At 33.6% G+C, this 25552-nt stretch overlaps 1 protein-coding gene across 1 annotated transcript in view; it reads left to right on the forward strand.

The window, feature by feature from the left end:
* LOC124354728 (chromodomain-helicase-DNA-binding protein 1) overlaps positions 1-25552 on the forward strand; it is a 77172-nt gene that overhangs the window by 14262 nt on the left and 37358 nt on the right. Inside the window, exons 2-14 of the mRNA XM_046805385.1 lie at positions 11001-11290; positions 12745-12871; positions 13034-13173; positions 16134-16337; positions 17255-17421; positions 19571-19740; positions 19855-20014; positions 20146-20375; positions 20467-20580; positions 21282-21446; positions 23073-23353; positions 23952-24087; positions 24250-24465. Of these exons, the coding sequence (XP_046661341.1) occupies positions 11001-11290; positions 12745-12871; positions 13034-13173; positions 16134-16337; positions 17255-17421; positions 19571-19740; positions 19855-20014; positions 20146-20375; positions 20467-20580; positions 21282-21446; positions 23073-23353; positions 23952-24087; positions 24250-24465 (2400 nt within the window). The remainder of the gene's footprint in view (positions 1-11000; positions 11291-12744; positions 12872-13033; positions 13174-16133; positions 16338-17254; positions 17422-19570; positions 19741-19854; positions 20015-20145; positions 20376-20466; positions 20581-21281; positions 21447-23072; positions 23354-23951; positions 24088-24249; positions 24466-25552) is intronic.

Raw genomic sequence — 25552 nt, forward strand, 5'->3', positions numbered from 1 at the left:
TAGCAATTCGAGTAATGGGCGTTTTTCTTTAAACTTATGATCAATCACCAATGGAAACTTTTTCAATGCTTCATGAAGCTTTGAAGAACAATCACTGAGCAAAACACAGGTTTTTGAGTATTAAACTTCTTTCAAGGCGCTGGCAGAACTTCAATTGAAGATAATCATTGTCCAGGACGGCCTTCCATGTGCAAAACAGATGAAATTGTTGGGAAAATTTGACACTTCATTCATGAAGACCGTCTTCATTTAATAAATAACTTATATAGTAGTCTTTGTATTGGCTATGGAATCTGTAAAGAAATTTTAACCGTAAATCTAGGCATGCACCGAGTTGCCGCTAAATTTGTGCCTCGGCTTTTGACTGTTTATCAGACTCAGCAATGTGTTGATGTGTGCATTGAACTCAAAGAGACAGCTGAAAGTGCCCCAACATTCATATCCAGGATTATAACTGTTGATGAACGTTGGTTTTATGGTTATGATCCAGAAGCAAAAATGCAGTCATGAGTGTGGAGAGGTTTAAATCACAATGACCGAAGAAAAGCAAGACAGATGAGAAGTGCAACAAAAACAATGCTCTTGGATATTTTTTACATTAAAGGCATTGTCCATTGTGAGTATGTGCCACCTGGTGTTACAGTGAACTCTGATTTTTATTGTGATGTTTTGAGGCGTTTGAGGGAAAACATACGTTGAAAAGGGGCTTGATTTGTGGAAAGACAAAAACTAGCTGTTGCGTCACAGCATCGCTCCAGCTCACGCTTCCATCAAAACAACATGGCTACCGTTCCACATCCTGCCTATTCTCCATAATTAGTCCCTTGTTACTTTTCTCTCTACCAAAAATAGAAATGCATATGAAAGGTCGCCATTTTGACACTGTTGAAGACGTAAAAAAAAATGCATGAAGCGCTCTGTATCTTTCCAGAAAAAACTGTTTTTTTTTTACACTTTCCAGTTGTGGAAAAAGATGCTGGGTTCGTTGTATCAACTCAAGTGGAGCTTACTTCGTAAGGAATAACAGCCAATAATAACCCAGGTAAGAAAACAAAAATTAACAGACCTAGTCCAGGAACTTCCTGATACCACCTCGTAGACAGTTAAATTGTTGTTTCAAACAACCAATGTTTACATTTGAGAATTCTGCAAAAAGCTCCTCTGTTCCTCAAACTAGGATCCTGTGGGGCATTTTACAAAGTTGAAAATAATTTCATTAGATCCTGCTAGTTCAAATTAGGAGAAATGAGGAAGAATAAATGTTAAGTTAGTTATTGCAACAGCTATGGGCTGCATACCGCAAGAGTGGTCCACCTCACCCTTTATGTTTTCATTTTTTAGTAAATGAAAAGGAATACTTATGTGTACAGTCGGGGCCACCAAATTAGGCGGGTGGGTGGAATTGCGCCGTTGCCAGATTGGGCAAACATCATGAAATAGAATAATCCCTGAATTGTATCCATTTTAGAGCTTGATGTTGTTTGCTTTCTCCTGAGATTTTGGTGACATCTTACAAGTTACAAAGATGAAAATCGTATTATTGGCTTCAGGAGAGACCGCTGATGATAACAGTATATAATTTTTGTATGTAAATACAAAAATGTAATTTTGAAATACTAAATACCTACAAACCAATTTTAATTCAATAACATGGTGTATTAAACATTTCAGTAAGCGAGGAAGTTTTTTATTTTTTGGTTAGGAACATTTTTAATGTGGCAAAGTTTTAGACAAAGGTATAAACTTTTATTTTTTGTTCCAAACAAATTTTTCTCAGTTTACTAACTTCGCTGGGAAATGCGTGCAAACCTAAATTATTGAAATCAAACACGCAGAGCGATGCGTGCGCCGTGCGTATACACACAGTTTCTATACAACTATTTTTTTTTAATAGCAATACTTTACTTTCTATTATTTTTATCATTACTCAACTATAGTACTATGTATTGTAACCATAGCGAAAATTAAATAAATATTTATGTTTAATAAAATTAACCATGCTTAAAACAATCTGTTTTGCCTTCCTTAGCAAAATTATTTTAAATATAAACATTTTAAACACGTGTATTAATAGAAATAATAAAGAAACATTTTTAAGTAATTATTATTAAACAAGTGAAATTGTTAGTACATACTATTACATAATCACAGTGAAACTATATGTCAGTCCGTGGTTGATTTGATCACTTGGTGGTTTCGAGTTACTTGCTTTTAATCACGGTCACTGTCGCTGTTTTCACTGTCTGATGAGTCGTCACTAAGGTTTATAATAAATGGTTCCATTATGTGTTCAATTAACTTAACACATCATTGTTAATTGTTCCAAGAACACCAGGATCAGCTAAACCTTTCAGAAAGTTCAGTACATTAACTAGAACACATTTAGTTTGACTATTTAAATCACTTTTTTAATACCCTCTAATCGTCTCCTTTTCACAGGTTTTTTTTTCATTTTCACGTGAACTACCAGCTTCCTCCATTTTCATTTTTTAGTTAAAATCACTAACTAGTCAGACAGTACAATACGACTGGCACTGGCAGGGTGGCGTGTGGAAGCTGCAGCGTCGGCGCGACGCTTGGACTAGGCAACACTGTGCACACAGCGTTGCCAAATTGTGCCTGAGAGCGACCGATTCTCGACCTTCCTCCGCTTCACCGGTCCCATACGTGGCAGCAGCGCAAATCCACCCACCCGCCTTATTTGGTGGCCGTGACTGTAGTTAAATATCTTTTTTGTATTTTGAGTTAATATTTTTTGGCATTACAAACAAGAAAAAAAGGAAAGTAAAAAATAAAATTTTAGAAGAAATCCAGAAATAAGTATGGCAATTTGGTTTTTAATGCTAAAAAATAAAGTAATTATTTTTTGTATCAACTCAGTTGGTTATACAAATTTTTAGTCAGAACTAAAAGTTATATGCCTAAATAATACCAAAACAGTTTTGTTCTAGACGTAACTTATATCACTGGCTAACAGATGTTGTAAGCAAAAACCGTTAAAACAATAACACTAAAAAAATTTCATACCTTACCAAGAAAGGAAAAGTTTAGTCACAAATAGACGTTTGCTGTCAGTGAAGTAATGCTAACAAATGTTATAAAGGAATTCGTATTGGTCCTGTAGAACTAAAAACAGATGTTTGAAACACATGTTCTTGTTTAGAAAGAAATATCCTACACAATGATGTAGCTAACATCTTTCTCAAACAAAATTTCTCATAGCAAAATTAAAGAGTAAAACTATAAGTTTTCTCAGTATGGGTGAATAGTAGTGGAAATCTAATATTTGTATCGCAATTTTAACCATGTGTGGTGTAGATATGTGTTATTAGTCAATAAAGTATATATAAAATAAAACTGTGAAACATCCCAATAATTATAATAACGTAAATCTGACCAGACCAGACCAGAACTTACAGAGACACCACAATGCTTTACATTATCTCCTATATTTTTTAAAATGTTCATATATTTTCTTCAAGATAATAAATCAACACTAATAACTTTTGACTCTACTTACTACTAATAACAACTACACCCTACTTGTCTAACAATTAAAACAATTCATAATTATCACTCAAAACATCAGTTGAGAAATTCTTCCATCAAAGAAGTACGAGATGATGATGGTTACAAAGTAATAGTTTGAATTTTTAGCAGTTCTAAAACAAATCTTCAAATTTTTTGTATATCCCATTCTGAAACACTGATACTATTTTACCAATCAATGATATTTGTTAAACTACCATTACAAAATTTCTGGGAATATAACTTGATCACATTCTCACCTGGAAGCTCCAAATAAATTTGCTTGAAAAAAATAAGAAAGAGTTAATAAATCTCCTAAAGATTATCTCAGGTACAGACAGACAGGCCATATTAGTAGTAACGTATTTTCTTTTTCTTATAATGTACAGCATTATCTTTTGAGTATAAACTTCAAAGAAATAATCTATTTTTTGGATTAAAAAACAACATAATTTTAGGTACAAGAATAAAACTGTTAAGGGGACTGTTACCGCCTATCTTAGTCCATATAAACTTAATGCAGGTTTCTAAAATAATGAGTCATGATAGAGCTTTGATTTTTTTTTGTCTTTTAAAGCACACCTTTTTATAGTTCATGACCAACCAAAATAACAATTTATCATCTTTTAGTATTAAAAAACTAATTTTAAAAAATTCACCTTTTTAAAACTAAAAAAATCACAAAAAATATTTTATTTCTAAGATATTACTTTTTATTTTGTAAAACCCTTTGGTCACGACCTAGAACATAGTACAAAGTACAAGTGGTAAAAATTTGAGAGGTCTAAGTTCATAAACTGCTGAGAACACTTGCATCTAAATAGAAAAAAAACAACTTACGGGAATCGAAGAAAATGTCTTTAACTACAATAGCCTAGTAGTTTCCTGAGCTGTAGGATGGATTATCTGGGTCTTCATTTTGTGTAAACATGTCTTCAAGGCGTTTTCTTTTCAAAGCTCTCTTATTCCTTATTTTCTTGTCTAGTTCTTGAACTTTCTTGTCCGCTTCCTTCACTCGCACTATTTCTAGGCGCTGCATCGCTTTTACAAAATTGTTCCCTGGACGTAGGTTTAATGCTTCCAAAACTTGTAATTTACTAGAAAAGCCGTCATTAAAGCTACAAACTGCAGAGTAAACACCAAATTTAAGGGTAGGCAGAGTTACAAAAGTTCTTTTTGGTATTAGGGACCAAATGACACTATTCAATGATTTTGGTTTTGAGTTTTCCCTTTCAAACAACGCTCCAACAGTTTGGTTTCTGAAAGGTCTTTGAATATGGGTTTTATAAAACTCATAACACAATCAGGGATGTGAAAATGTTTATCATGGTCATACATTTCATTGGTAAGTAAACTCAGGTTATATTTACACCATGTCTCATTGTCTTTAGGGCATAGCTGATGAGTAGGTTTATCATTTGATGACATCATGTTAAAGTACACTGCCCATATTGTCTTTTTCATCTCTCCAACACTCTGCACATTTCGCCTTATGGCCAGGTCTGCAGTTTTTGAATATTAGGCTCACTTAGCCTACACTGCCCACCTAATCCCTTACCATCCTCAAGTTTTACTTTACCCGAGACAGATTTTAATTTTAATAGCCGCTTTCCCATCCTCTTTTGACAGTAGTAACAATAATAGTAACCTGAAATAAAGCTGCTAGACAGTATAGCCAACATAAAAAGTTAAATACAGCAAAACAATGATGCGGGGTGAAATATATGAAAGTGTTAGTTAGTGGAACATGACTGATGTTCAGTTAGTGTCAAAAAATGACATGCAAGGGTTTCAATAATATTTTTTACCAACTTATAGTAATCATAGGAAAAAAACAAATTACTGCAATGAAATCAGTACATTCCAAAGAAAAATAAGGAAAAATAAAAAAAAATTTATTATTTTATTTATTTTTTTGGGTAACAGTCCCCTTAAAGGGTTAAGAGCAATCTTTAGTTGCCATATTTAAGAGGCTCTTTCTAGTCATGACTACAACACAACAAATGAAACAATATGTCAATACACTATTCATTATCTATTTATACTAAAAGGTCTGTTGCATGGGATCAATAAAGAAAATATTTCAATGATTTGTTTCATTCTTCATCAAAACACTTTTACACCTTGCTTACCTAACGTTGGAGAATGTAAGTTCAATCCTACATTCCTAAAAAGATCTCAGTATCATTCGTATTGGAAGTAAAAATGATAGTTAATTATTATCACTGAAGTTTTATGCTGTTTATAACTGTACATAGCATCCATTCTAAATACACTTAGTTTTAACATATTTTAATGTTCTTGACATATGTTACAGGATAAAGCTCCAACCTTATGTAATTTTAATAATGTAACATGATAAGAAAGTTATTTTAGTTGATTAAAGCTTTAAACGTTTAAATGTAACTTTTATAGCCAAATCTAGACTCTAAAGTTAACAGGAAAAATTTAAAAGAAACTGGTTGTTTTCCAGTTGAAGGGTGTAGACGAAGTACACCTTGGTAATAGTGTTCTTAAGACCGATTGGTAACTATGATCCACAAGAAAAAACAACAGATGAATCATCTGTTGTCAACTGTGCAAACAACTTACTTGACTGACAGAAGTTCTGTTACTGTTTTTACAGAAACAAAAACTTTTGTTTTTTGTTGTCATGCAATCTGCTTGTCATGTCTTCTATGATGATATTTTTTAGTTATATATTGTTACTTTATTAACTAATATTCACAAAGCTTAAATATTGAAATTCAAATGTAATATTTGAGAACTATGAATCTTTTATCTTTTAAATTTTTCATAAATCAGAAAAAAATTGAAGTTTGACCTTTCTTAATTTTTTACTACAAGTGTTCAGGTAAACACTGTATCATCTTGTCCGTGTATTATAAGAAAGTCACAAACTTTCTTCGAGAAAATATGTCTTTATTTGTTTTTCACACCTTTATTTTATATATATATATATATATATTTTCTTTAGAAACTCCATTACCTTGAAACTCAATAAGTCAAAAATTGTATTAGCATATAAAGTGCTTTCTCTAACAATATGGGCATGCAACTCATCAATAGATCCTAACTCTTGGACATCTGGTAGATGCTCAGGATTAATATCACTATAATATTATTTCTGTTCTACCATAACTTCATACTCTACATTATCTTCTTTATCAGAGGATGAATCAATTAATATTTTCATTGTTGATCTTCATATCACCCATTGTCTAAAGAAATCTGAAAACAAACACAATATATCAGACACATGTAATTTTATTTAAATTAGGCAAGCACAAAATGTTCACAATAATTTTTAATAATGTAGTCTAATAAAAATATAGCATGCTTTATATTAATACTTATCCTATTCTTTTTTTTTCAAAATTTCATGCAAGAGTATTGATGGGTAAAATTTACATTGGCAAATTAATGCAGTTAGAGTAAGTTCTTATAAAAGTTACGCATATCAAAAGATGAAATCAATATAAGATCAAAAAAATATATAAAGCTCTGCTGTCGTCAGTTGACGACAAAGCACTGAAGAGTGAGAGCAATGCTAAATGGACGGTTGTCAGTATTGCTGCAATATTTAGTGGACAAAACATCCTGCATATGGGTAAAAAATACGCACAGTACCTTTCTAGGGTTAGGAAGCAGCATAAAGAAACTTATCAATGACTTTCTTTTGAATTCTTTGAACGCCTCGTACTTTTTCTGCCTTTCTCACTGGAATTTGGAAGTTATCATGTTCTTTAGTAGAAATCTGGTTAAAATAACAAGGGATATTATCAACAGCTGTACATCTAATCTGGTTGTTCATCATGAGACAAATGTGTGAACTAGAAGTGGATGGCCTATACAAGGAACCACCAGAGAGTGCAGTTGGCGGCGACCCAATAGAATGGACTGGCCTGCGCGACGTTGCCACACAACTGCCACTTGCCGCCCGGCACGGCTGGCGCATTGTGGCTGATAAACCGCTGCTGCACTGTCACAACTAACACTGATACTGAACATTTAAAAACTTATCAGTATAATTGAAAAACAATATTTAAAATGAGTTGACAGTTTGCTATATTATATTTAAATTACTTGTATAGTTTATTAATGTTATTACAAACTAACTATCGATTAAAACAAAACAAATCGTCCCGTCAGTTAGTCAGAGTAAAGTACGATTACTAAACACACACAAAATTAATATACATGTTGCTTATATTGGACACTGCATGACGTGTTGCTTGATTAAAAAATAATTAAAAAATATAACAATATAATCAATTTTAAAATTATTGAAGAATTATATTTTTAAATTATGAAATAATCAAATTTTTTTACTAAATAACTTTTAGGGCCTACTATTTTAAAATGAAATACGTTAAAAAGCATGATTGACTTAATAATATTCTTACCTTTGCACTTGTATATTATTTATTCGCTCTCAGGCGGCAATATCGTAGCCAAAACCTCGGGAGTCATTTTCACTTTCTACCCTCACTGCTACTCGTGTCAGAATTGTCTGCTAAGTTTATAATTATTTGCTCTACAACACTTGTGCGGATACATTCCTTTTCAAAATCAGCTTGCTGCAAAGGCTTCTGCGTGCTGAACTCTTGATTGCCAGTCTTCTTTAGTCACTTTGTCCAGAGCATCATGAACAAGTTTCTCAACGTCGGTTATTTTAAATGTCTTATTATTACGTGCTACCTCTCCCTACACTTGAGCCCATACCATTTCAATGGGATTGTACTGGCAGTGATAAGGAGGGAGGCCTGACAACTGTATGTCCCATTGTATTGGCTAATACGTCGAGTTCATAAGTTTTTTGTTGGGTTTTATATGGGGAGAACCCTCATTATAAGTTCTGGTTTCGTTTCTTTCATACATTGTATGTTTTTTTCGAGACAGCCAATTTTGAATCTCTTCCTTTCTCCACAATGAATTTGGAATTTTCTCGGCGAGTACTGAGTGGGTATGGAGCATTGTCCATGACGATGATCGAGCCTTCTTCCAAAATGCATAGCATTTTTTAAACCATTTTCTAAACGATTCAGCGTTCATTTCATCGTGATAGTCCGAACTGGATGATGTCTTAGACCGAAAAACCCACTTACATTCTTGCAAAAACCCATATTTTGCCGAACCGACATGACAAATTATTAATCTTCTACCTTTGCCGAGAGGAAACCTTTAGTCTACCAGACTCAGTCGTGTCCTGCCATATGTATTTTCGAGTATGGTTTTCATTAACCCATGTTTCATCGAGGTAATATATGGGCCTACAATCACCAGATTCTCTAAGCTCTTGCATAGTTCTCAAAAAATTTTAAACGAGCCGCTACAATATCATTTTGTTCCAATAAAAACTTTCTACCATCATTGGTTTTTTTATACCTGAAACCAACATGCCTTAATAACCTATTTGTTGAAGTTACCGATCCGTTGTAATCAAGTTTTTGTTTGAGATCCTGCGTGATTCTTTTTCATGTGGGAAATTCCCCTCTGTCGTAGTACGAAAGGACAGTTCGTCTCAAAACATCTTTTTCAAAGTCATCAAAGCCTGTTATTTTTGATTTTTCGACTTCTTTGTTTTCCTGCGTTGCAAACTTTATGAGAACCGAAGTGCGTAACAAAACCGTTGCGGCAACAATTCCCACCGTTATGTACTGAATAAGTATATTTATGGAAAAGAACATATATTTCAGATGTATTTGATAACTTTCTTACCAAATTGAAAATCCATTTAACATAACATGATTATACTATGCAAACGTGTAATGCCTTATTATATATCAGTGATAATGGCATTATCTAACTGTTACGGAAAATTAACGTTTTTGCAGTATTTTTATGTTTTCTTTTTAATTTATATTTCGGCTAAAGATTTTAATCCTACGATCTTCGTATATGAGTAATATAATACAATAATTTATTTCAATCCATTTAACTCAAACATGGAAATAAGCTACAGAGATGTACTTTTTTTTAAAATTGACCGTAAAATTACATTTTGTAATACGTAGTTAATTAATTCAAGACAGCTCTAACATTTCTTTCGAGCGTAACGGTTAAGTATTTTAAGAACGCTGGACTCGCGCGACTTGTGGGTTACAGCGGGGGAACAAGTTTAGCAACGTCGCTCAGTTCTCGTTGGCCGCTCGAAGGTCACGGGCAAAATAGGCTCCTCCCTCAACTGCACTCTCTTGTGGTTTTTTGTATAAAAATTTGTGACCCATTAGAATTACACCCACTAACATGAATGCTTTGTTCACTTTTATTTGGTCATATCCCAGTTATTCAGAATTCCTTTAAATAGTTTTTGAGTGCATTAGACATTTGAAGCAAGTAATTCATTGGGAAACACCATTGATGAAAATGTATTTATCTTTTAATATTTATATAAGAACATTTTCAAGAACTAGTTCTTATTTTTACTTTAGTTTTTTTAAATTCCAAATCTTATTAGGAATTTTTAAAAAGTGACCTTAAACTCTCTAAACAGGTCCAATCCTTGAAGTAGCAGCAACCGATTAAAATTCTTACAGTCTTAGTATCAATTATACCAGTAATAGCCTAAATATTTGTAAAAATTACGTTCAAGAAGCATTATCATTTTATTTCAGAATAAGATCTTCTACCTATCTGCTTGTCATTAGCGTTAGCCCAGACCTGAAGCAATGGATTCTGTTATAAAACATGTGTTATCTTTGTTTGAGTCAAGGTAGTATGCTTGAGGGTTATTTTGTGATCTTGGTTTAGCATTCAGTGTTGTGGACCATTACATTCTCTTATAGAAACTAGAATGTTTTGGTATCCAAGTATTGTTTTTAAATGGTGCTTCAGACCGTTCTGGAAGGACGATTTCAACGTGTTCAACTGAGCTACAAACATCAGTCAGATTTTTCTATTGTAAAGAGAGGAGTTCCTCAAGGCACGATATTGAGTCCTCCAATATCTCTCATTTTCATAAATGATTTACCTATCTTTCTTAAATATAATATGGAGAGTATTGATTATTTTGTCACCCTTTATGCTGATGATACAAGTATAATGCTTTACCATGAAAATCCAAAAGTTCTCAAATAAAAATGTTTTATTATTTTATCACAAATTGTAATCATTGTTTCACATAATAAAAATTTTTAATTAATCTAAAACAGTTTGTATCAGTCTTGATAAGAATAATATTAGATCCTGAAATTTTTGGAACTTGAAAAACTCATACTTTGGAATTTTTGAATCAAGAATAAATAGTGTAAAGAATAATATTCTGGGGTTTTCGTTGCCAGCATGACTTTAATAGTGTCTTTATTCTGCAGAGGAGGCTCCTACAATGTCTGGAACCTGGGCAGGAGGGACAGTTGTAGGGAGTGTTTCTAGTCAGATGGATGACCTCTTAATGTTGTCCTCGATACTTATTTATCTCTCGTCCTCGACAACCCATCTCTTTCTAATTGACCTGTTGTGTTCCTTATTAGGAGGGGTCAGATGAGGAATCAGGATCGGGATCAGACAGGAACGCAACATCTGACAAGGATAAGAGTGATGACAATGAGTCAAAGAGTGGCAGTGATGCCGAATCGGGCAAGAGTGATGGAGAAGAATCAAACAAAAGTGACAAAGAGTCCAACAAGAGCGATGTTGAGTCCAATAAAAGTGATGCAGAATCCAACAAGAGTGATGCTGAATCCAACAAGAGTGGTGGTGAATCTAATAAGAGCGGTGCAGAATCAAAGAAAAGTAAAGGTTCCTCATCTGGATCAGAAAGGTAAACATTGTCTGTTTTGAAATACACAATAAAGTTAAATCTTGATCTTTATATGTTTATATAAGAATATGGTTTAAGCTATTTATATAGGGTCTGTTCAATAAGTATCGGGACTGGTTCCAAAAGTCAAAATTTATTGCAGTTATCATTACAATTACTTGATTATCTTCAAAATAGATTTCTTTTGCATCAATACACTTTAATTTGGTACGTCTGCTCAACCAATGGCCTCTGAGCTCCCTTTTCATTCACGGAAAAAGAAAAAGTCTGGAGCCAGGTCTGGGCTGTAGGAGGGGTGAGGTAACGTTGCCACAATGAATTTTGTCAGTAGCTGCTGTACATCAATTGCACCGTAGCACGACGCATTGTCATGGTGAAGTTTCCAATTCTTTGCAATGAATGGTACATGATTTTGCAAGCGTATCAGTACTCACGCGTAAAACATAGCATTTACGGTCATTCCAGTAGGCATGAACTCCTTGTGAACAATGCCACGTCTATCGAAAAAACAGTCAGCATGGTTTGTTTTTATTTTGGAGGCCGGGACCACTGTATGTACCATTCTGAACTTTGACGTTTTGTTACCGTGTCGTACTGGAATACCCACGATTCATCACCGGTAATAACGTTGTTGAGCGAATCTTAACCTTCCTGGACGTCGTCCAAAATTTCTTGAGAAATTTCTACCCGTGACAGTTTTAGTTCCTTGCTCAAGACTTTCAGCACCAGCTTCGCGCACACTTTCCTCATCGCAAGATCCTCTGTTAAAGTGGTGTGGGTGGTTCCTACTGAAAGGCCGGTCTCCTCACTAATAAAGGCTATGGTTAAACCCATGTTATAGTCCAAAACTATTTTCACTTTGGCCACCTGAGCATAGGTTCTAGAGGTCGGGCGTTCAACGCTGTGATAATCTTTGACGACCTCCCGGCCTTCCTTAAATATTTTATACCACTCAAGAACGCTTGTGCAGCTTAAGGTATATCCCCATAAGCGTGTTTAATGATCCTGTCAAGGGTCTCGGATTTCCCGAGTTTAAAGCAAAACTTCACAGCATAGTGTTGCTGGTCGGTCCACTTCATGCTGGCGTGATGACACTATAACAAAAATTCACACGTCATAACAATCTACCTCCTGTCTTAACGCTTGCCCTCAGGTGACTGAATTAAAGTGCACCTGAGTGGGGGGCCATTCTACTGAGGCCAACCAGTCAGACTCCCCTCCATCGTTTTGATGGGGATATAGCGAACCAGTTCCGATACTCATTGAACAGACTCTGTATATTGAATAAATCTAGTCGAACTTTTTTATACCTACATGGGACTAGCAGTATCAGTAATCATTACCTACTTTTATTCTTGTTTATGTTACATACAATATTCTATTTTTGTTGGTAAACTACACTGTGTACAGATTTCAGTTAGAGCTAGTAATCACAGTATACAATTTGTTGACAGTGATTCTGGATCAAGCTCAGATAATGATGGTTCTTCAAAATCCAAGAGTGGGAGTGGCAGTGAGTCCGAAAGCAAGTCAACAACCACCAACTCTAGTCCATCAAAAACCAACCAGAAATATGTTAAGGTGTGTTTTATTTTTAGTGGTTTTTGTGAAAGGAAATTTATTGCAAATATATGATAGTGGTTAACTTTTGAAAATTAACTATTCATGGAAAAGTTGGTTGTGTCAATTTAATTACTCCAAGTTAAAAATGTCCTGTGTTTCTTAGTTAATATTATTTTTCAGGCTTGGGAAGAGAATCCTGATGTGTATGGTATTAGGAGATCAGGACGTAGTAGGAAAGAACCAGAACGTCTGAAGGTCGCTGAGAGTGACAGTAGCGATAAAGGCAGAAGAAAATCTACCTCCAAAAAATCACCGAGCAAGTAAGTTCCAAAATTTTTATTTTATTATACAATATTTTCAGGAAATGTTATGATTAAAAAAATTCTAAAATCTTTTCTTTCCACCATTAATAATGTATTAATATCAAACCATTCTTTGTTCAAAGTTAATATAAATTTATTGATTTGTGATTACAATGTAATGTAGGTTGTAAACACAATATCTGTTATGGTTGTTAACAAACTTGATGTGTTCAAGGAAAATACTAATAACTTTTAGTTCGGTATGAGTTTGTAAAGTAGCACAATCTTTCCACATATTCCAAGATATCATTTATCTTATGAGAAATTTCTAATTTAAGAACAACACGCTTTAGAAAAATGGAGTGTTTTAGAAGTACCACACAAAATCTAACTTTCAAAGTGACTCACAACTTAGGAAGAGTGCTATAGATAGGATCCTGCAAAATGTCTAATTCTGTTACAACAAATGGTAGGTCTGTTGTGTCAACATAGTCATTTGATTTTCCGTACTAAGTAAAGGAATGGTGGAATTTCATTGTATTTTCAAAATTAATTGAGATTAATCTTCAATATTATTAATTATGTAAAAGAGACTTTATTGTGGAAAATGAAAATTGTAATTGACTTAATACAGTGTGCCTAAGAACATAAAAAATTAAAATACATGTGCTGGCTGTTACTGTACTTTAGTCAATTTGTTTGAAAAATTGTATCTACAGTAGAGTCCCGTTAATCCGACCTAATTGGGACCGAGCCCTATTTGGATTATGTGATTGTTCGGATTAGCCAGAATTACAGAAGAATACGTTTTAAAGTTGAGAATGGGTCTATTTTGTTATAGAATTATCAACATTTTTTATTAAAATATGTTTTCTGACTGTTGCATTGTATTTCTTGACAAATAAACGTGTTTGCGAATACTAAGCACGTTTACCGTATTTAGTGTGAGAGTTCTATTGTTAAGCAATGTGAGCGTACTGGATATTGTACGGGTCCACGCGCTACGGGACGACGATAACCTGGGTGATAAAGAGAGTTGGTGCCACACGCAGACGGTGCAGCAGCGCTTAACCTTGTACTACGATACTTAGAACAACAGGCTACTGCTACACCTGCCGATATCATGTTTATGACACGATGGTGAAACTACGCGTCATCCAATAGACTCTCTTCAATGCGACAGAAGACAATAACTGAATTTATGTCTTCTAACAATTAATATTGTACTCAATAATAATATCAGTACTGTACGTCCAATTTTTGTTTGATTTCACTTCTTAATACAGTAATTTAACTCATACTTAACCTATAAGTTTCAATTTGGTACTGTATTTAACTTCATTATTTTTGTACTGTACCGTACACAATTTGTCTTAATAAAATACTGTATGTCTATTTAATTAAAGTTTTCTTTGTTTATGTACGAAATGATGCACCCATTTTCATTTTTTAAGTAATTAGTTCCTATAACTGTTCATTATCGTTATAAATAATTCCTCCTGGACCTGTTCGGATTAACCGACGTTCGGATTACACGTGTTCGGATTAGCGGGACTCCACTGTACTTTAATTTTGATCACTGTTGTATAGATGTTTCCATTGCTATAAAGTCTTGTCAGATGTTGCATGATTGGACTGGTCAATGTATAATGTTCAGATTACTTTATAAAGTCTTGTCAAATGTTGCATGATTGGACTGGTCAATTTATAATGTTCAGATCACTTTCCTACTGGTTGCTTGTCCAGTTTGAGCTTAGCTTCCTAATTGGATCCATTACTAACTCCCTATTTCAAGTAAAGTAGTTAGTATAAATAGTTGGATATGTGAGGTCATTTGGAAAATAAATTGCTTAAATAATTAAAAATGTTCACATTACTATTACACTTTTTTTTTATTACATACATTTGAAAGGACAACTCTTACGCAATTTTTCAACACTGTTACCGTTAACATGTAATCAGTTATCGTACTTAGGTAAAAGAAATGTTAATACCTGTTGAATACAATTTGTCACTCCATTGATTGTATTTTGTATTGACATCAGAAACCCATGTTTCGTTTTCAGTGACTATGTCGTTTCACCTTTTTCATGTATAATAAACTTTAGAGCCGGTCCCATTCTTTTTGTTCTATCAGACATAAAATTTACAATATCCAAGTTTCTTGATATTTGTGGGAAATGTTTTGAGAGATCTGTGATTTTGGAACTTGAACTTTACTGACCTTGTGATTGATGTGTTTGACGAGGTCATCAAAACCACAGGTGGTTGGCCAATTCGCTTTTCGTTATAAACGTTAGTTCATTCTTCACAAAAAAATTGGCACCAGTTTAACCCATTGCGGATTGTATTGTATTGGCGCGCGAGCACCAGCGGGCGCGAATTAATTCACGGCCAGCGGCCGCACGAACAGCAATGGTGCGCCACATCGTATCTCTCGCTATTGTATACTAGAAAATTCAGCTGCAAAGGTATTCGTTCAGATGGAACATGGGCCTGCTGGGGTATCCGTGATGTAGGAACGATAACACGCGAGCAAAGTTACGGCAGAGAGTAAACTCATGTGAATGATTTTTCAACTTCGACATACAACTGCAATCTGTAGGATATTTATAAAACTTTTGAAAATTCTAAACGTAGACCGTTGTTAAACACTCTTAGTAGACAAGTGAAGACGATCGCCCGATCTATCAGACATTAACAGAACTATTTGGAGGGAATTTAAAAGCAGACCGCTTTTGCGAGAAATTTGTGGAAACGTTGATTGTGGTATCCAATTTGAACTCTAGTGTAGAGCATTTAAAATGACATAGCAACATTCACTATGACACTGCCAGATTCGTATTAAACATAGCTACATAGCACCACTCAGATTGTGGGTCGCTAACCCATCCGTTCAGCATCTTACTTTCCAAATGACCGTCATAAGTTTAGTTTAAAATTACATGCTCATGAATATCTCTTTTGGGTGAACACAGGACGTGGAACTCAGACTCTACTGATTATGACAGCTCGACTGATAGAGATGTGCCACCTCCAAGAAGTAAACCTCCCAGCAGACGAACTGCCAGATCTCAACCCAAAAAGCGACCATCCCCCAAGAAAGCCACCTCCAACAAACGGCGATCTTACTCGTCATCTGAGGAATCAAATTACTCTTCAGATGATGACAAGTCAAAGAGGTTATTATTGACTTTCATTTTTAATAATAAAAACATTTATTAAGTCACTAAGATTTTTCTTCTAAAAAATAACACAGTAGAACCTAATGTTAATGAAGATGGAGTGCTTGTATTGGCTTTACTTAGTTCAATCACTACATGGAAAACACACCAACCAATGCTTATAACTATTTATTGGTGAGGCCTTTTGATAGCAAGGCTCTCTATCTTCTTCAGACACATCACAAAAGTAAATATAAAAAGTAGTTTATTTTTTACAATAGTTAGACATGACTTTAATATTAATTTGTCCTGTGTGGCGTAGTGTGTAAACTAAAATAAATTACTAGAATTATACTATATACATTTAAAAAATTATTTTTGTAATCTTCATGAAGTTAATATTGAATTTTGTATTGGTCCATCTTCCAGAGAATTAAATATAAGAAAAATCTGCAATTGCATACCACTGTATTAATACTGGACACGACACCATATCAAAAGAAAACCTAAAATTATTAAAACACATTTACACACAATATATTTAAATGCGTGGGAATCCTATTACATAAATCAAACAAACCCAGAACATTTATTATTATTAAATCAAGAATATGGTTTTTGTGCATTATCATAATTTAATAAACAAAATGTTCTTGGCGCCCACAGAATAATATTGTAATAGTACATGTTAGTCCTGAGTTGCCATTTACATCTCATTTATAAATTATTTGATCAATTGTTGTTTGATGAGAAAGTTTTGGTATTTTAGTGTTGTTACCTGGGGAGATTCATTTGAATGGATCATCCTCCAAATACGTGTTAAAAATGCAACATCTGTTGCATTTGGTCTCCTGATTTAATGTCTGGAAGGTATCAGCATGTACCAATGTTAATGTCACCTATTGAGGTATTTGATTTTGTTGATTCTTTTCAAGATCCAAATCAAGGCGGGGGGCGACTGTCAGCTACAAGGAGGACAGTGAGGACAAGACAGACTCTGATGACCTCGTGGATGTAGAGTACGCTGAGCCTGACCCCGCTGCAGTTGACAATGCTGAGACTATAGAAAGAGTTCTGGCTCAACGTCGTGGCAAGAAGGGAGGTAAGCTTAAATGTGAACCGTTTTTGTATTTCTATAGTTTTCTACCCACATCTGTTTTCATTGATGTTACTGTAAATGTTAAGAATGCAGCAAGTGTACCCTTAGACCGATAATCTAAATTTGCTATGCTGTTACACACACACACACACACACACACACACACACACACACCGTTGAGGACCAAAATTGTTTCAACGTGCCAAAAATATTAATTAATCATAAAAAGGATATGCTCACCACTGATAAAACAGCAGTTTTTTTTAGTATGTAATAGTACTAGTGGGCATGAACTTAAATATTTAATTTTTGTAATGTAATTAAGTAAAAAGGTTTGACATTTTTTTTATGGACACAACAAAAGTTACAGTCAAAAATAAAAAAAGTTATGATTGGAATGTTTTACGCTGCAAAAATAAGCAATTTACAGGTAATTTTTTAAACAAAAAACTGTTTAAGGCACATATACTTAAATTGTACTGAAGTTAGACATTTTTGGTGAATCTATGACAATGCTAGCCTAAACAATAAACAATGCAAGTCACCAGCTGTTGTTTTGTAAATGAGTAGATGTAATATATTCTAGTGGAGAATAAAGTTATTAACAAAATAATAGAGGTTAAATACATAATTACTACATATTTACTACAATTAGCGATTGCATAATACAATTAAATGAAAACCTCTATTTCTTAAAATTATGTAATCCACATTCTTTGAAAGTTCAGGGTTTCCATAAAATTATGCAATCTGCATTCTTCATTAGTTTTGGCGTTTCGTAAAATTACAGAATTCACACTCAATATGTAAAATGAATATGACAGCTTGTATAAATTGTAGGTCTTTATTACCAACACTACAACGGACTGATGGATCGACCTGGTATACCTCGAGAAATATTCTGAGGAAGACGGATTAACCCTTAGTCCTTGAAGGGTTAATCATGTAAACAATGTTTACATAACACAATTTTATCCATAAAAAGAGTTATTTGTTTTGATCAGTTTGCAGTACTAAAATCAATTTTTTTAAACCTTAGTTTGACAATAAGCAATTTATAATTCATTATTTTCTATTATAATTTTAAAGTAATTTATTTACACAAAAATATATATTTATATAACACTTTTCCTTTTTAGAGTTTTTGTTCTACTCAATTTCAAGTGTTGTTATTAGAAAGAATGCATATTCTCAGAATCTCTCACAGAAGCCAGTTTCAAACAAATAGCCTTATGAACATTATAATATGTTTTGTAAAAAGATCTCAAAATGGTAATGCTAGCTAAACAGATTCTTCATTAGTTTTATCTTTGGTTGCATGTATCGCAACAAAACAAAACAAAAAAGAGATTAAGTAAATAAAACATCTTTATTATGTTTTTCTTGCTGATTTTAGACGGTAAACAATTGTATACATTTTATGAAGATACTAGCGTGTTTTTATGTTGAAAAAATATATTATAATATTTGCAATATATATTACAGTACATTTTTTGTTATTGCAATAAATATATTTTCTTAATAATTTTCTAAAAAATCCAGACAATTTTTAACAAAAATCTCTTTAGTATTTCTCACTGTGTTGGGGAAGTCTTAAGCCATTGATTCACAGATTAAGTGTTAGGGAGGGCTTCTTAGCCCTAACTTCACCTGGTAAAATAAGACATGTTTTACTTCTGTTTCAAATTTTGCCATCAAGATTTTTGTAAAAGCTAAACCTGAGTTTTTTCATAGAAAATGTGTTGATACATGAGACCCTATAACCATCAGACTTCATTTATCTTTGTATGTTAAAAAAATTGTATTCCTTTAATAATAACCTAATTAGAATAGTTCCATAAAAAATACAACAAAATGTTTTGAATTTTTTTACATTTCTTTATTTTTGATCCAAATTACCTACAAATTCAATTACCCAAATATTTTCATATATTTCTAGTTTCACAAGTCTTTAAAAATTTACATTGCTTGAAAATGTGCTTTTAATTTGAGAAATGTTTTTTTTATCAATTTTCATTTTGGAAAGTTTTGAAGAACAAATGAGCAGTAATTTAAGGAACCTTATACAGTCATTAGAATATGCTTGCCATTTTAGCAGTAATGGTCCCCCAATTCCAGGCTTAAATTTCTAACCAAACAGGAATGTTTTCAGTGGTAGGTAACATAACAACAATGTATGCAATGGAAGAAAATGGAGACCCAAATGCTGACTGTGATCCTAACGACCTTGAGAATACGGAAAAACAATACCTCATCAAGTGGAAAGGCTGGTCACACATTCACAACACATGGGAGTCAGAGCAATCACTTAAAGATCAAAAGGTAACAAGCATTTTGTTAAATGTTGTCTTCTTGATATTGGTTGGTTATTCAGAAAAACTTATTAAGTTTAATAAATGTATTTTTCCGTCAGTTTCACGAGATTTCCTGTTTCAGGCCAAAGGAATAAGGAAGTTGGAAAATTTCATAAGAAAAGAAGAAGACATAGAGTACTGGAAAAAACTCACAACTCCTGAAGACATTGAATACTATGAGTGCCAGTTGGAGTTGACACAAGAGCTTCTGAAAAGTTACAACAGGGTGGAAAGGATTATTGGTAATTCTAATGAATGCTTAAAGTTCATTATTCATTGTAGTGCTGGCTACAAATTGATGTGTAAAAATTGACTTGGGTAATTAATTTGTAAAAAAAAAACCAACATATAAAAATGTGTTTCATTATTACAGGTATTTCCAAAGATCATGCAGAGTACTATATCAAGTGGGAATCGTTACCATATAGTGAAGCGACTTGGGAAGATGCTGGCCTCATTGAGAGGAAGTGGCCAAAGAAGATTAAAGAATTCAGGGATAGAGAAGACTCAAAGAGGACACCTTCAAAATTGACAAAAGCACTGAAAAGTCGTCCAAAGTTCATCAAAATCAACGAGCAACCTGAGTATATGGGTGGGCAAGAGGTAAGCTGTTGCCATGAAAATCTTTCACAAGTCATAAGAGTTAAGTTGTTTGTAAATGTTGATTTGATTATTCTGGAATGGTTTGTTGTAGGTGTTGACACTGAGAGACTACCAAATTAGCGGTCTAAACTGGCTAGTACATTCGTGGTGCAAGGAGAATTCTGCTATTCTAGCAGACGAGATGGGCCTAGGAAAAACTATACAGGTCAGTGTGACTTTTGATGTGGATACGATACTTTTCCAACTGGAAGTTGAAGTGTGTGGCAACTTGTAAGTTCTACTAGAACATATACACAGCAGCAGTTAGGTCAAGAACGCTATGACGACGGGGCAGTATAGACACATGTAGAAGAATCTTTACTAGATGTGGTTTTTAGTTTTTCTGTTTTTTATTTTATTTATATAGTAAGTTATTCAGGGATATCAAAAACTTTTCATATGTCTTTCTGAATGTTTCTTTAGTTAAAAGTTGCTCTTTTTAACTCTTCAAGCTGACAGTTACTATTAAATAGTTGTTGGGAGTTTACCCAAAAATAAAATAATTTATATGTTATACATTTTCAATTTTTGTTCATATCTACATTGTGGTATTTTGGAAGCCATGCAGTTTATGCATAGGTTGTATTAATATTAAATTTTCTTTACGTTCTCAAAATTTAAGAGCTCTAACTAATCTACTCAGAAATCTTTTTATTTAGAGAAATTATTGTAAAGAGGTTTTTTTTAGTTGTATGTATTAGTTTTATTAACTTCATAATTGTTATATAACTTATTAAGGTTACATAATTCATTTGAGTGTTTTATGAAACAAGACTAAGGAATATGACAACTCTGTACATCGGCTCAAAAATGCCCAGTATTTATTACTTTATAACCATCTTAAACATCTTGATGTCTCCTTTCCAGACGATTTGTATGCTCTACTACCTGTTCCACACACATCAGGTATATGGGCCGTTTCTCGTGGTGGTACCTCTGTCCACCATGACATCATGGCAAAGAGAGCTATCACTGTGGGCACCCGAGATGAATGTGGTCACTTACATTGGAGATGTTACTTCTCGCAACATTGTAAGTGTAGAGTAACAGATGAATTTTAAATTAGTTTTATATTAGTCACTTAATTAAAAATGGTTAATTCTTGTGATTATTTTGTTAAGAAGGCTTTAATTCCTCCATTTCCAACTATTTTAATTTTTTCAACACAGTTGTTTTTGCTAACACTTTTTAATTTTGTTTATAAAAAATATCTCTTTTTTATTTAACTCTATGTAATATGTGGATTCATGGAGCTGTTAGTATCAAAATCAAGGTGCACAACTTTTGACAGAAATAATGTGATAATTTTTTTTTTTTTTTTTTTTTTTTTTTTTAAGTATAAAAAGTGGCAAGTAATATTCCTTCCTTTTCAATTGGAAGAAGTCGATGAATTTTGTGATAGCTGAAATATTATTAATTTATTTGCATGGGATTTACATGTAAACAAATTTTGATAAATGTAAATTTTTTAAAGAAATTGTAATAAAAATCTATTGATTTCATTTGAATGAACTCAAACATTTCTAACAATTTGATATAAAACAATTGTAAAGCAATAAGTTTAGAAGATTTAAGCATTCTAGAACACATAACTTTTTCCTTTAACTTTATAAATAATGGAGTTGTGATTTTTTAAAGTTTTAACTGCTGTTACAGTGGAACGAAATTGCATATCAAGCTGGCCTAAGTTATCTATAAAATCAATTTTTGTACAAAGTTTGAACTTCTTGGTGATGGAAAATATCTTGTGGGATTTTCATGCAAGTGATATCTTGAAAACTCTGAGTACCAAAGAATTGTTTATAACAAAATATGATTAGGAAATGTTATAAGCATTCCAGAACATTATGTATATTTTTTTCTCTAGCTTCATAAATAACATAGTTGTGAATTCATATGTTAAAGGAATGAATAAAAGTTTGAACAGCCACCATATTTGCAAAGAAATGGTGTACCAAGCTGGCCAATGTACTTATCGGATAAGATCTATTTTATGTACAAAGTATCGACTTGTTCGAGCTTTTTTGGGACAGTTATCATTCCACAAGCTCTGTTATCTAGCATATATAAAACCTTTTGGTCAGTGGGTGGTTTTGGACTCTTAAGAGTCAAGTTCAGTGAAGATGTGCAGAAATTTCTTTGTAAGTCGTACCATGAGGACAAAATATACAATAGGCTGATTTTGTATATAAAGTTACTTTAAAACTGTCACAACCTGGCTGCTCTGCAGTATATTCACTACATGCTAACTGAGATTAGTCCTTACAGGGATTTTGAATGTCGTGCCTATTTTTTAATACGGTTTTAAAATACCTCTCAGCATTGTCATTGCTAGAAGGATGTGTGTCTAAGGAATGCCTTTTCAATCAAAGTAAGTTGTGGCTATAATTTCTACGTTGCTTTTCTTGTTAGCTAAATTTGTATTATTTTGTTGGAAAATTAAAATGGTGCCTGTTACTATCTGCTTTGTCATTTAATCTTTGCATTATATTAAACACTCTAGAATCACAATGCCTTATGAACTCCTCACAATTTTCAATCAAGTTTGCAAGTGATGTAAATCTCAAAAAACATTAAAATTTTACTTTTGAGATATTACTTAGAAAGAATTTTATAACCTTATCAAACCATAACTATAAGTTTTCCTCTCTGCTCTAGATCCGAGATCACGAGTGGATGTTCGCAACATCCAAGCGGCTCAAGTTCAACGTGGTACTGACCACGTACGAGATCGTCCTGAAGGACAAAGCATTCCTGGGTAGCCTAGGGTGGGCAGTGCTGATGGTAGATGAGGCTCATCGGCTCAAGAATGATGACTCGCTGCTGTACAAGACTCTACGTGAGTTTGATACCAATCATCGGCTGCTCATCACCGGCACTCCGCTACAGAACTCTCTCAAAGAGCTGTGGGCACTGTTGCACTTCATAATGCCTCAAAAGTGAGTAGCACTGTGCTTGTGAGTAACACTGATCTCTTTGTTGTGTGAGATAAAAATATACAACTGCATTTTGTTAACTAAATGTGTGTGAAAACATACCCTGATACTTAAAAACTAGCAAATCTTACCAGTAAAAATAATAATTGCAACAGTAGCATACTGTCATATAATGTCAAGAATATTCTTTATTAATGTTTTTTTAATAGCTTGCAATTGATGATTTTATGGTCACTGTTTTATTTGAGCACAAGATGTTAGATTAATATACTTACTGCTTCAAGTTGGATTTCAAGTACTACTTGCCAATCCTGTAAAGTAGTATGTGGGGAATATTCATTATTTTACGTTGTCAAGAAATAATAGTGTCAGTCATTGGCAAACATTAAAGTGAGAATGTGTAGAGTGTGGTGTAACATATATATCTATTACATATATTTATATATATTTATTGCACCTTGAAGCAGTTTCTATTGGTGCTGATATTTAGGATGTTAGTAAATGTAAACCTTGATACATAGTTATGAAATAAATGCAAAATCGTACTATAAAATATAATATGTTCATTTCAAGATATAACTTGGCTCATTTTGTTACTCAGATTTAATAACTGGGAAGAGTTTGAGAAGGAACATGATCATGCAGCTGCCAAGGGCTATGCCAAACTACACAAGCAGCTGGAACCTTTCATTTTAAGAAGAGTTAAAAAAGATGTTGAGAAATCTCTTCCTGCCAAGGTAATTTAATAGTTTCTGCTTTTAACTGCTAGATTTAATGACAATGCATCACTAGCTTAATTTAAATGTGCTATCATTGTTCATGTGAAGTTGTGTGGTAAAAAAATAACAGTAAATTAGTACTTATAAAAATTAATCTAAATGGTATTATTTTGCTCACAGGTGGAACAAATCCTTCGGGTCGAGATGACATCCATACAGAAGCAATATTACAAGTGGATTCTGACAAAAAACTACAATGCTCTAAGGAAGGGCAACAAAGGCTCGCCTGGTGTCTTTGTCAACATTGTAATGGAGTTAAAGAAATGTTGTAATCATGCCTCACTTACCAAGCCTATGGAATTCGAGGGGAGAGTTTCAACTGATGATCACATCCAGGTAGTTAGCAGTCTAAATATTGTTTATACTTTGTTAAATAAAAAAAGAAAAACTTTGTTTTGGTGGTTACCTGGAAGTTTTTATTCTTGTTACTGTTGTATACAAGAGCATTTTTTTCAATCCCTAAACTCAAGCCATGACGGCCATACAAGTGGCAGGTCAGTAAGTGCAGTAGTCAATCTCGCATCTTCCACGCTACATTTTTACCGTCGAGTTCAAGCAGTCAGTTAACGATGAGTTTGCAGTCGCATAATCATTGCCACCTCTATTGATTCTCCCGCCAGCTGTAAATTGAGGAGTGTTATACATTTCCTGCAAGCAGAAGAGAATAGTGTAGCAGATGGTCGAATGTCAGATTCAAGGATCAATTCAAGGAATGTCAAAGCTGAAGCCATTCAGCGATTTTTGTGGGTGTCAGTCCACATCTATGGTACCCAGCAAGCACAAATCTCTTTGTAACCTAAATGTTTTGTAATAATAGAGTAAATAGAAGATTTTGATACGTCTGGAAATTCCAAAGACAAAGCACTTATTGTGAATCTACGGTTTTCTCTAAGCATTCTATAAATTTGTTCAACAAGGCCGTTTGTAGTGAAAGATTTACGTCCTAGACATCTTTCATCATGCATTTCAGTCCGGCCATTTTTAAACTTTCTACACCATTCATGTACATCACTATAACTCATGATGTTTTTTATTCTTAAAAACAGCCCATTCTCCAATGGATTTTTGCTGCACTATTCCTGCAGGAACCGTAAAGACTCCAATTCACATGTGGCGGGTGAATCAGTTGTAGGCGGTCATGTTTATGCGAATGCAATTCAGTGTAAACTAGCTAGTTGAACCCAGCAGTGACGAATGTTATGGGGAAAATGCTTGATGACTACTGTGCACACCACGGCTCTGCAGTGTTTCTGGCTGTCATGATATGAGATCGGAGATTGAAACGAAAACGGCCCTCATGATTTTCATCCTTTTCTTTTGTAATAATAATAAACACTATTTATAATTGTTAAAGAAGGCTTCATCAAAGACCACTTTAGTTCAGATTTCAGCTCTTAACGATACTGCACATAGAAAATTGGAA

Source organism: Homalodisca vitripennis, chromosome 2 (genome assembly GCF_021130785.1).
Source record: "Homalodisca vitripennis isolate AUS2020 chromosome 2, UT_GWSS_2.1, whole genome shotgun sequence".
Taxonomy (NCBI): Eukaryota; Metazoa; Arthropoda; class Insecta; order Hemiptera; family Cicadellidae; genus Homalodisca; species Homalodisca vitripennis.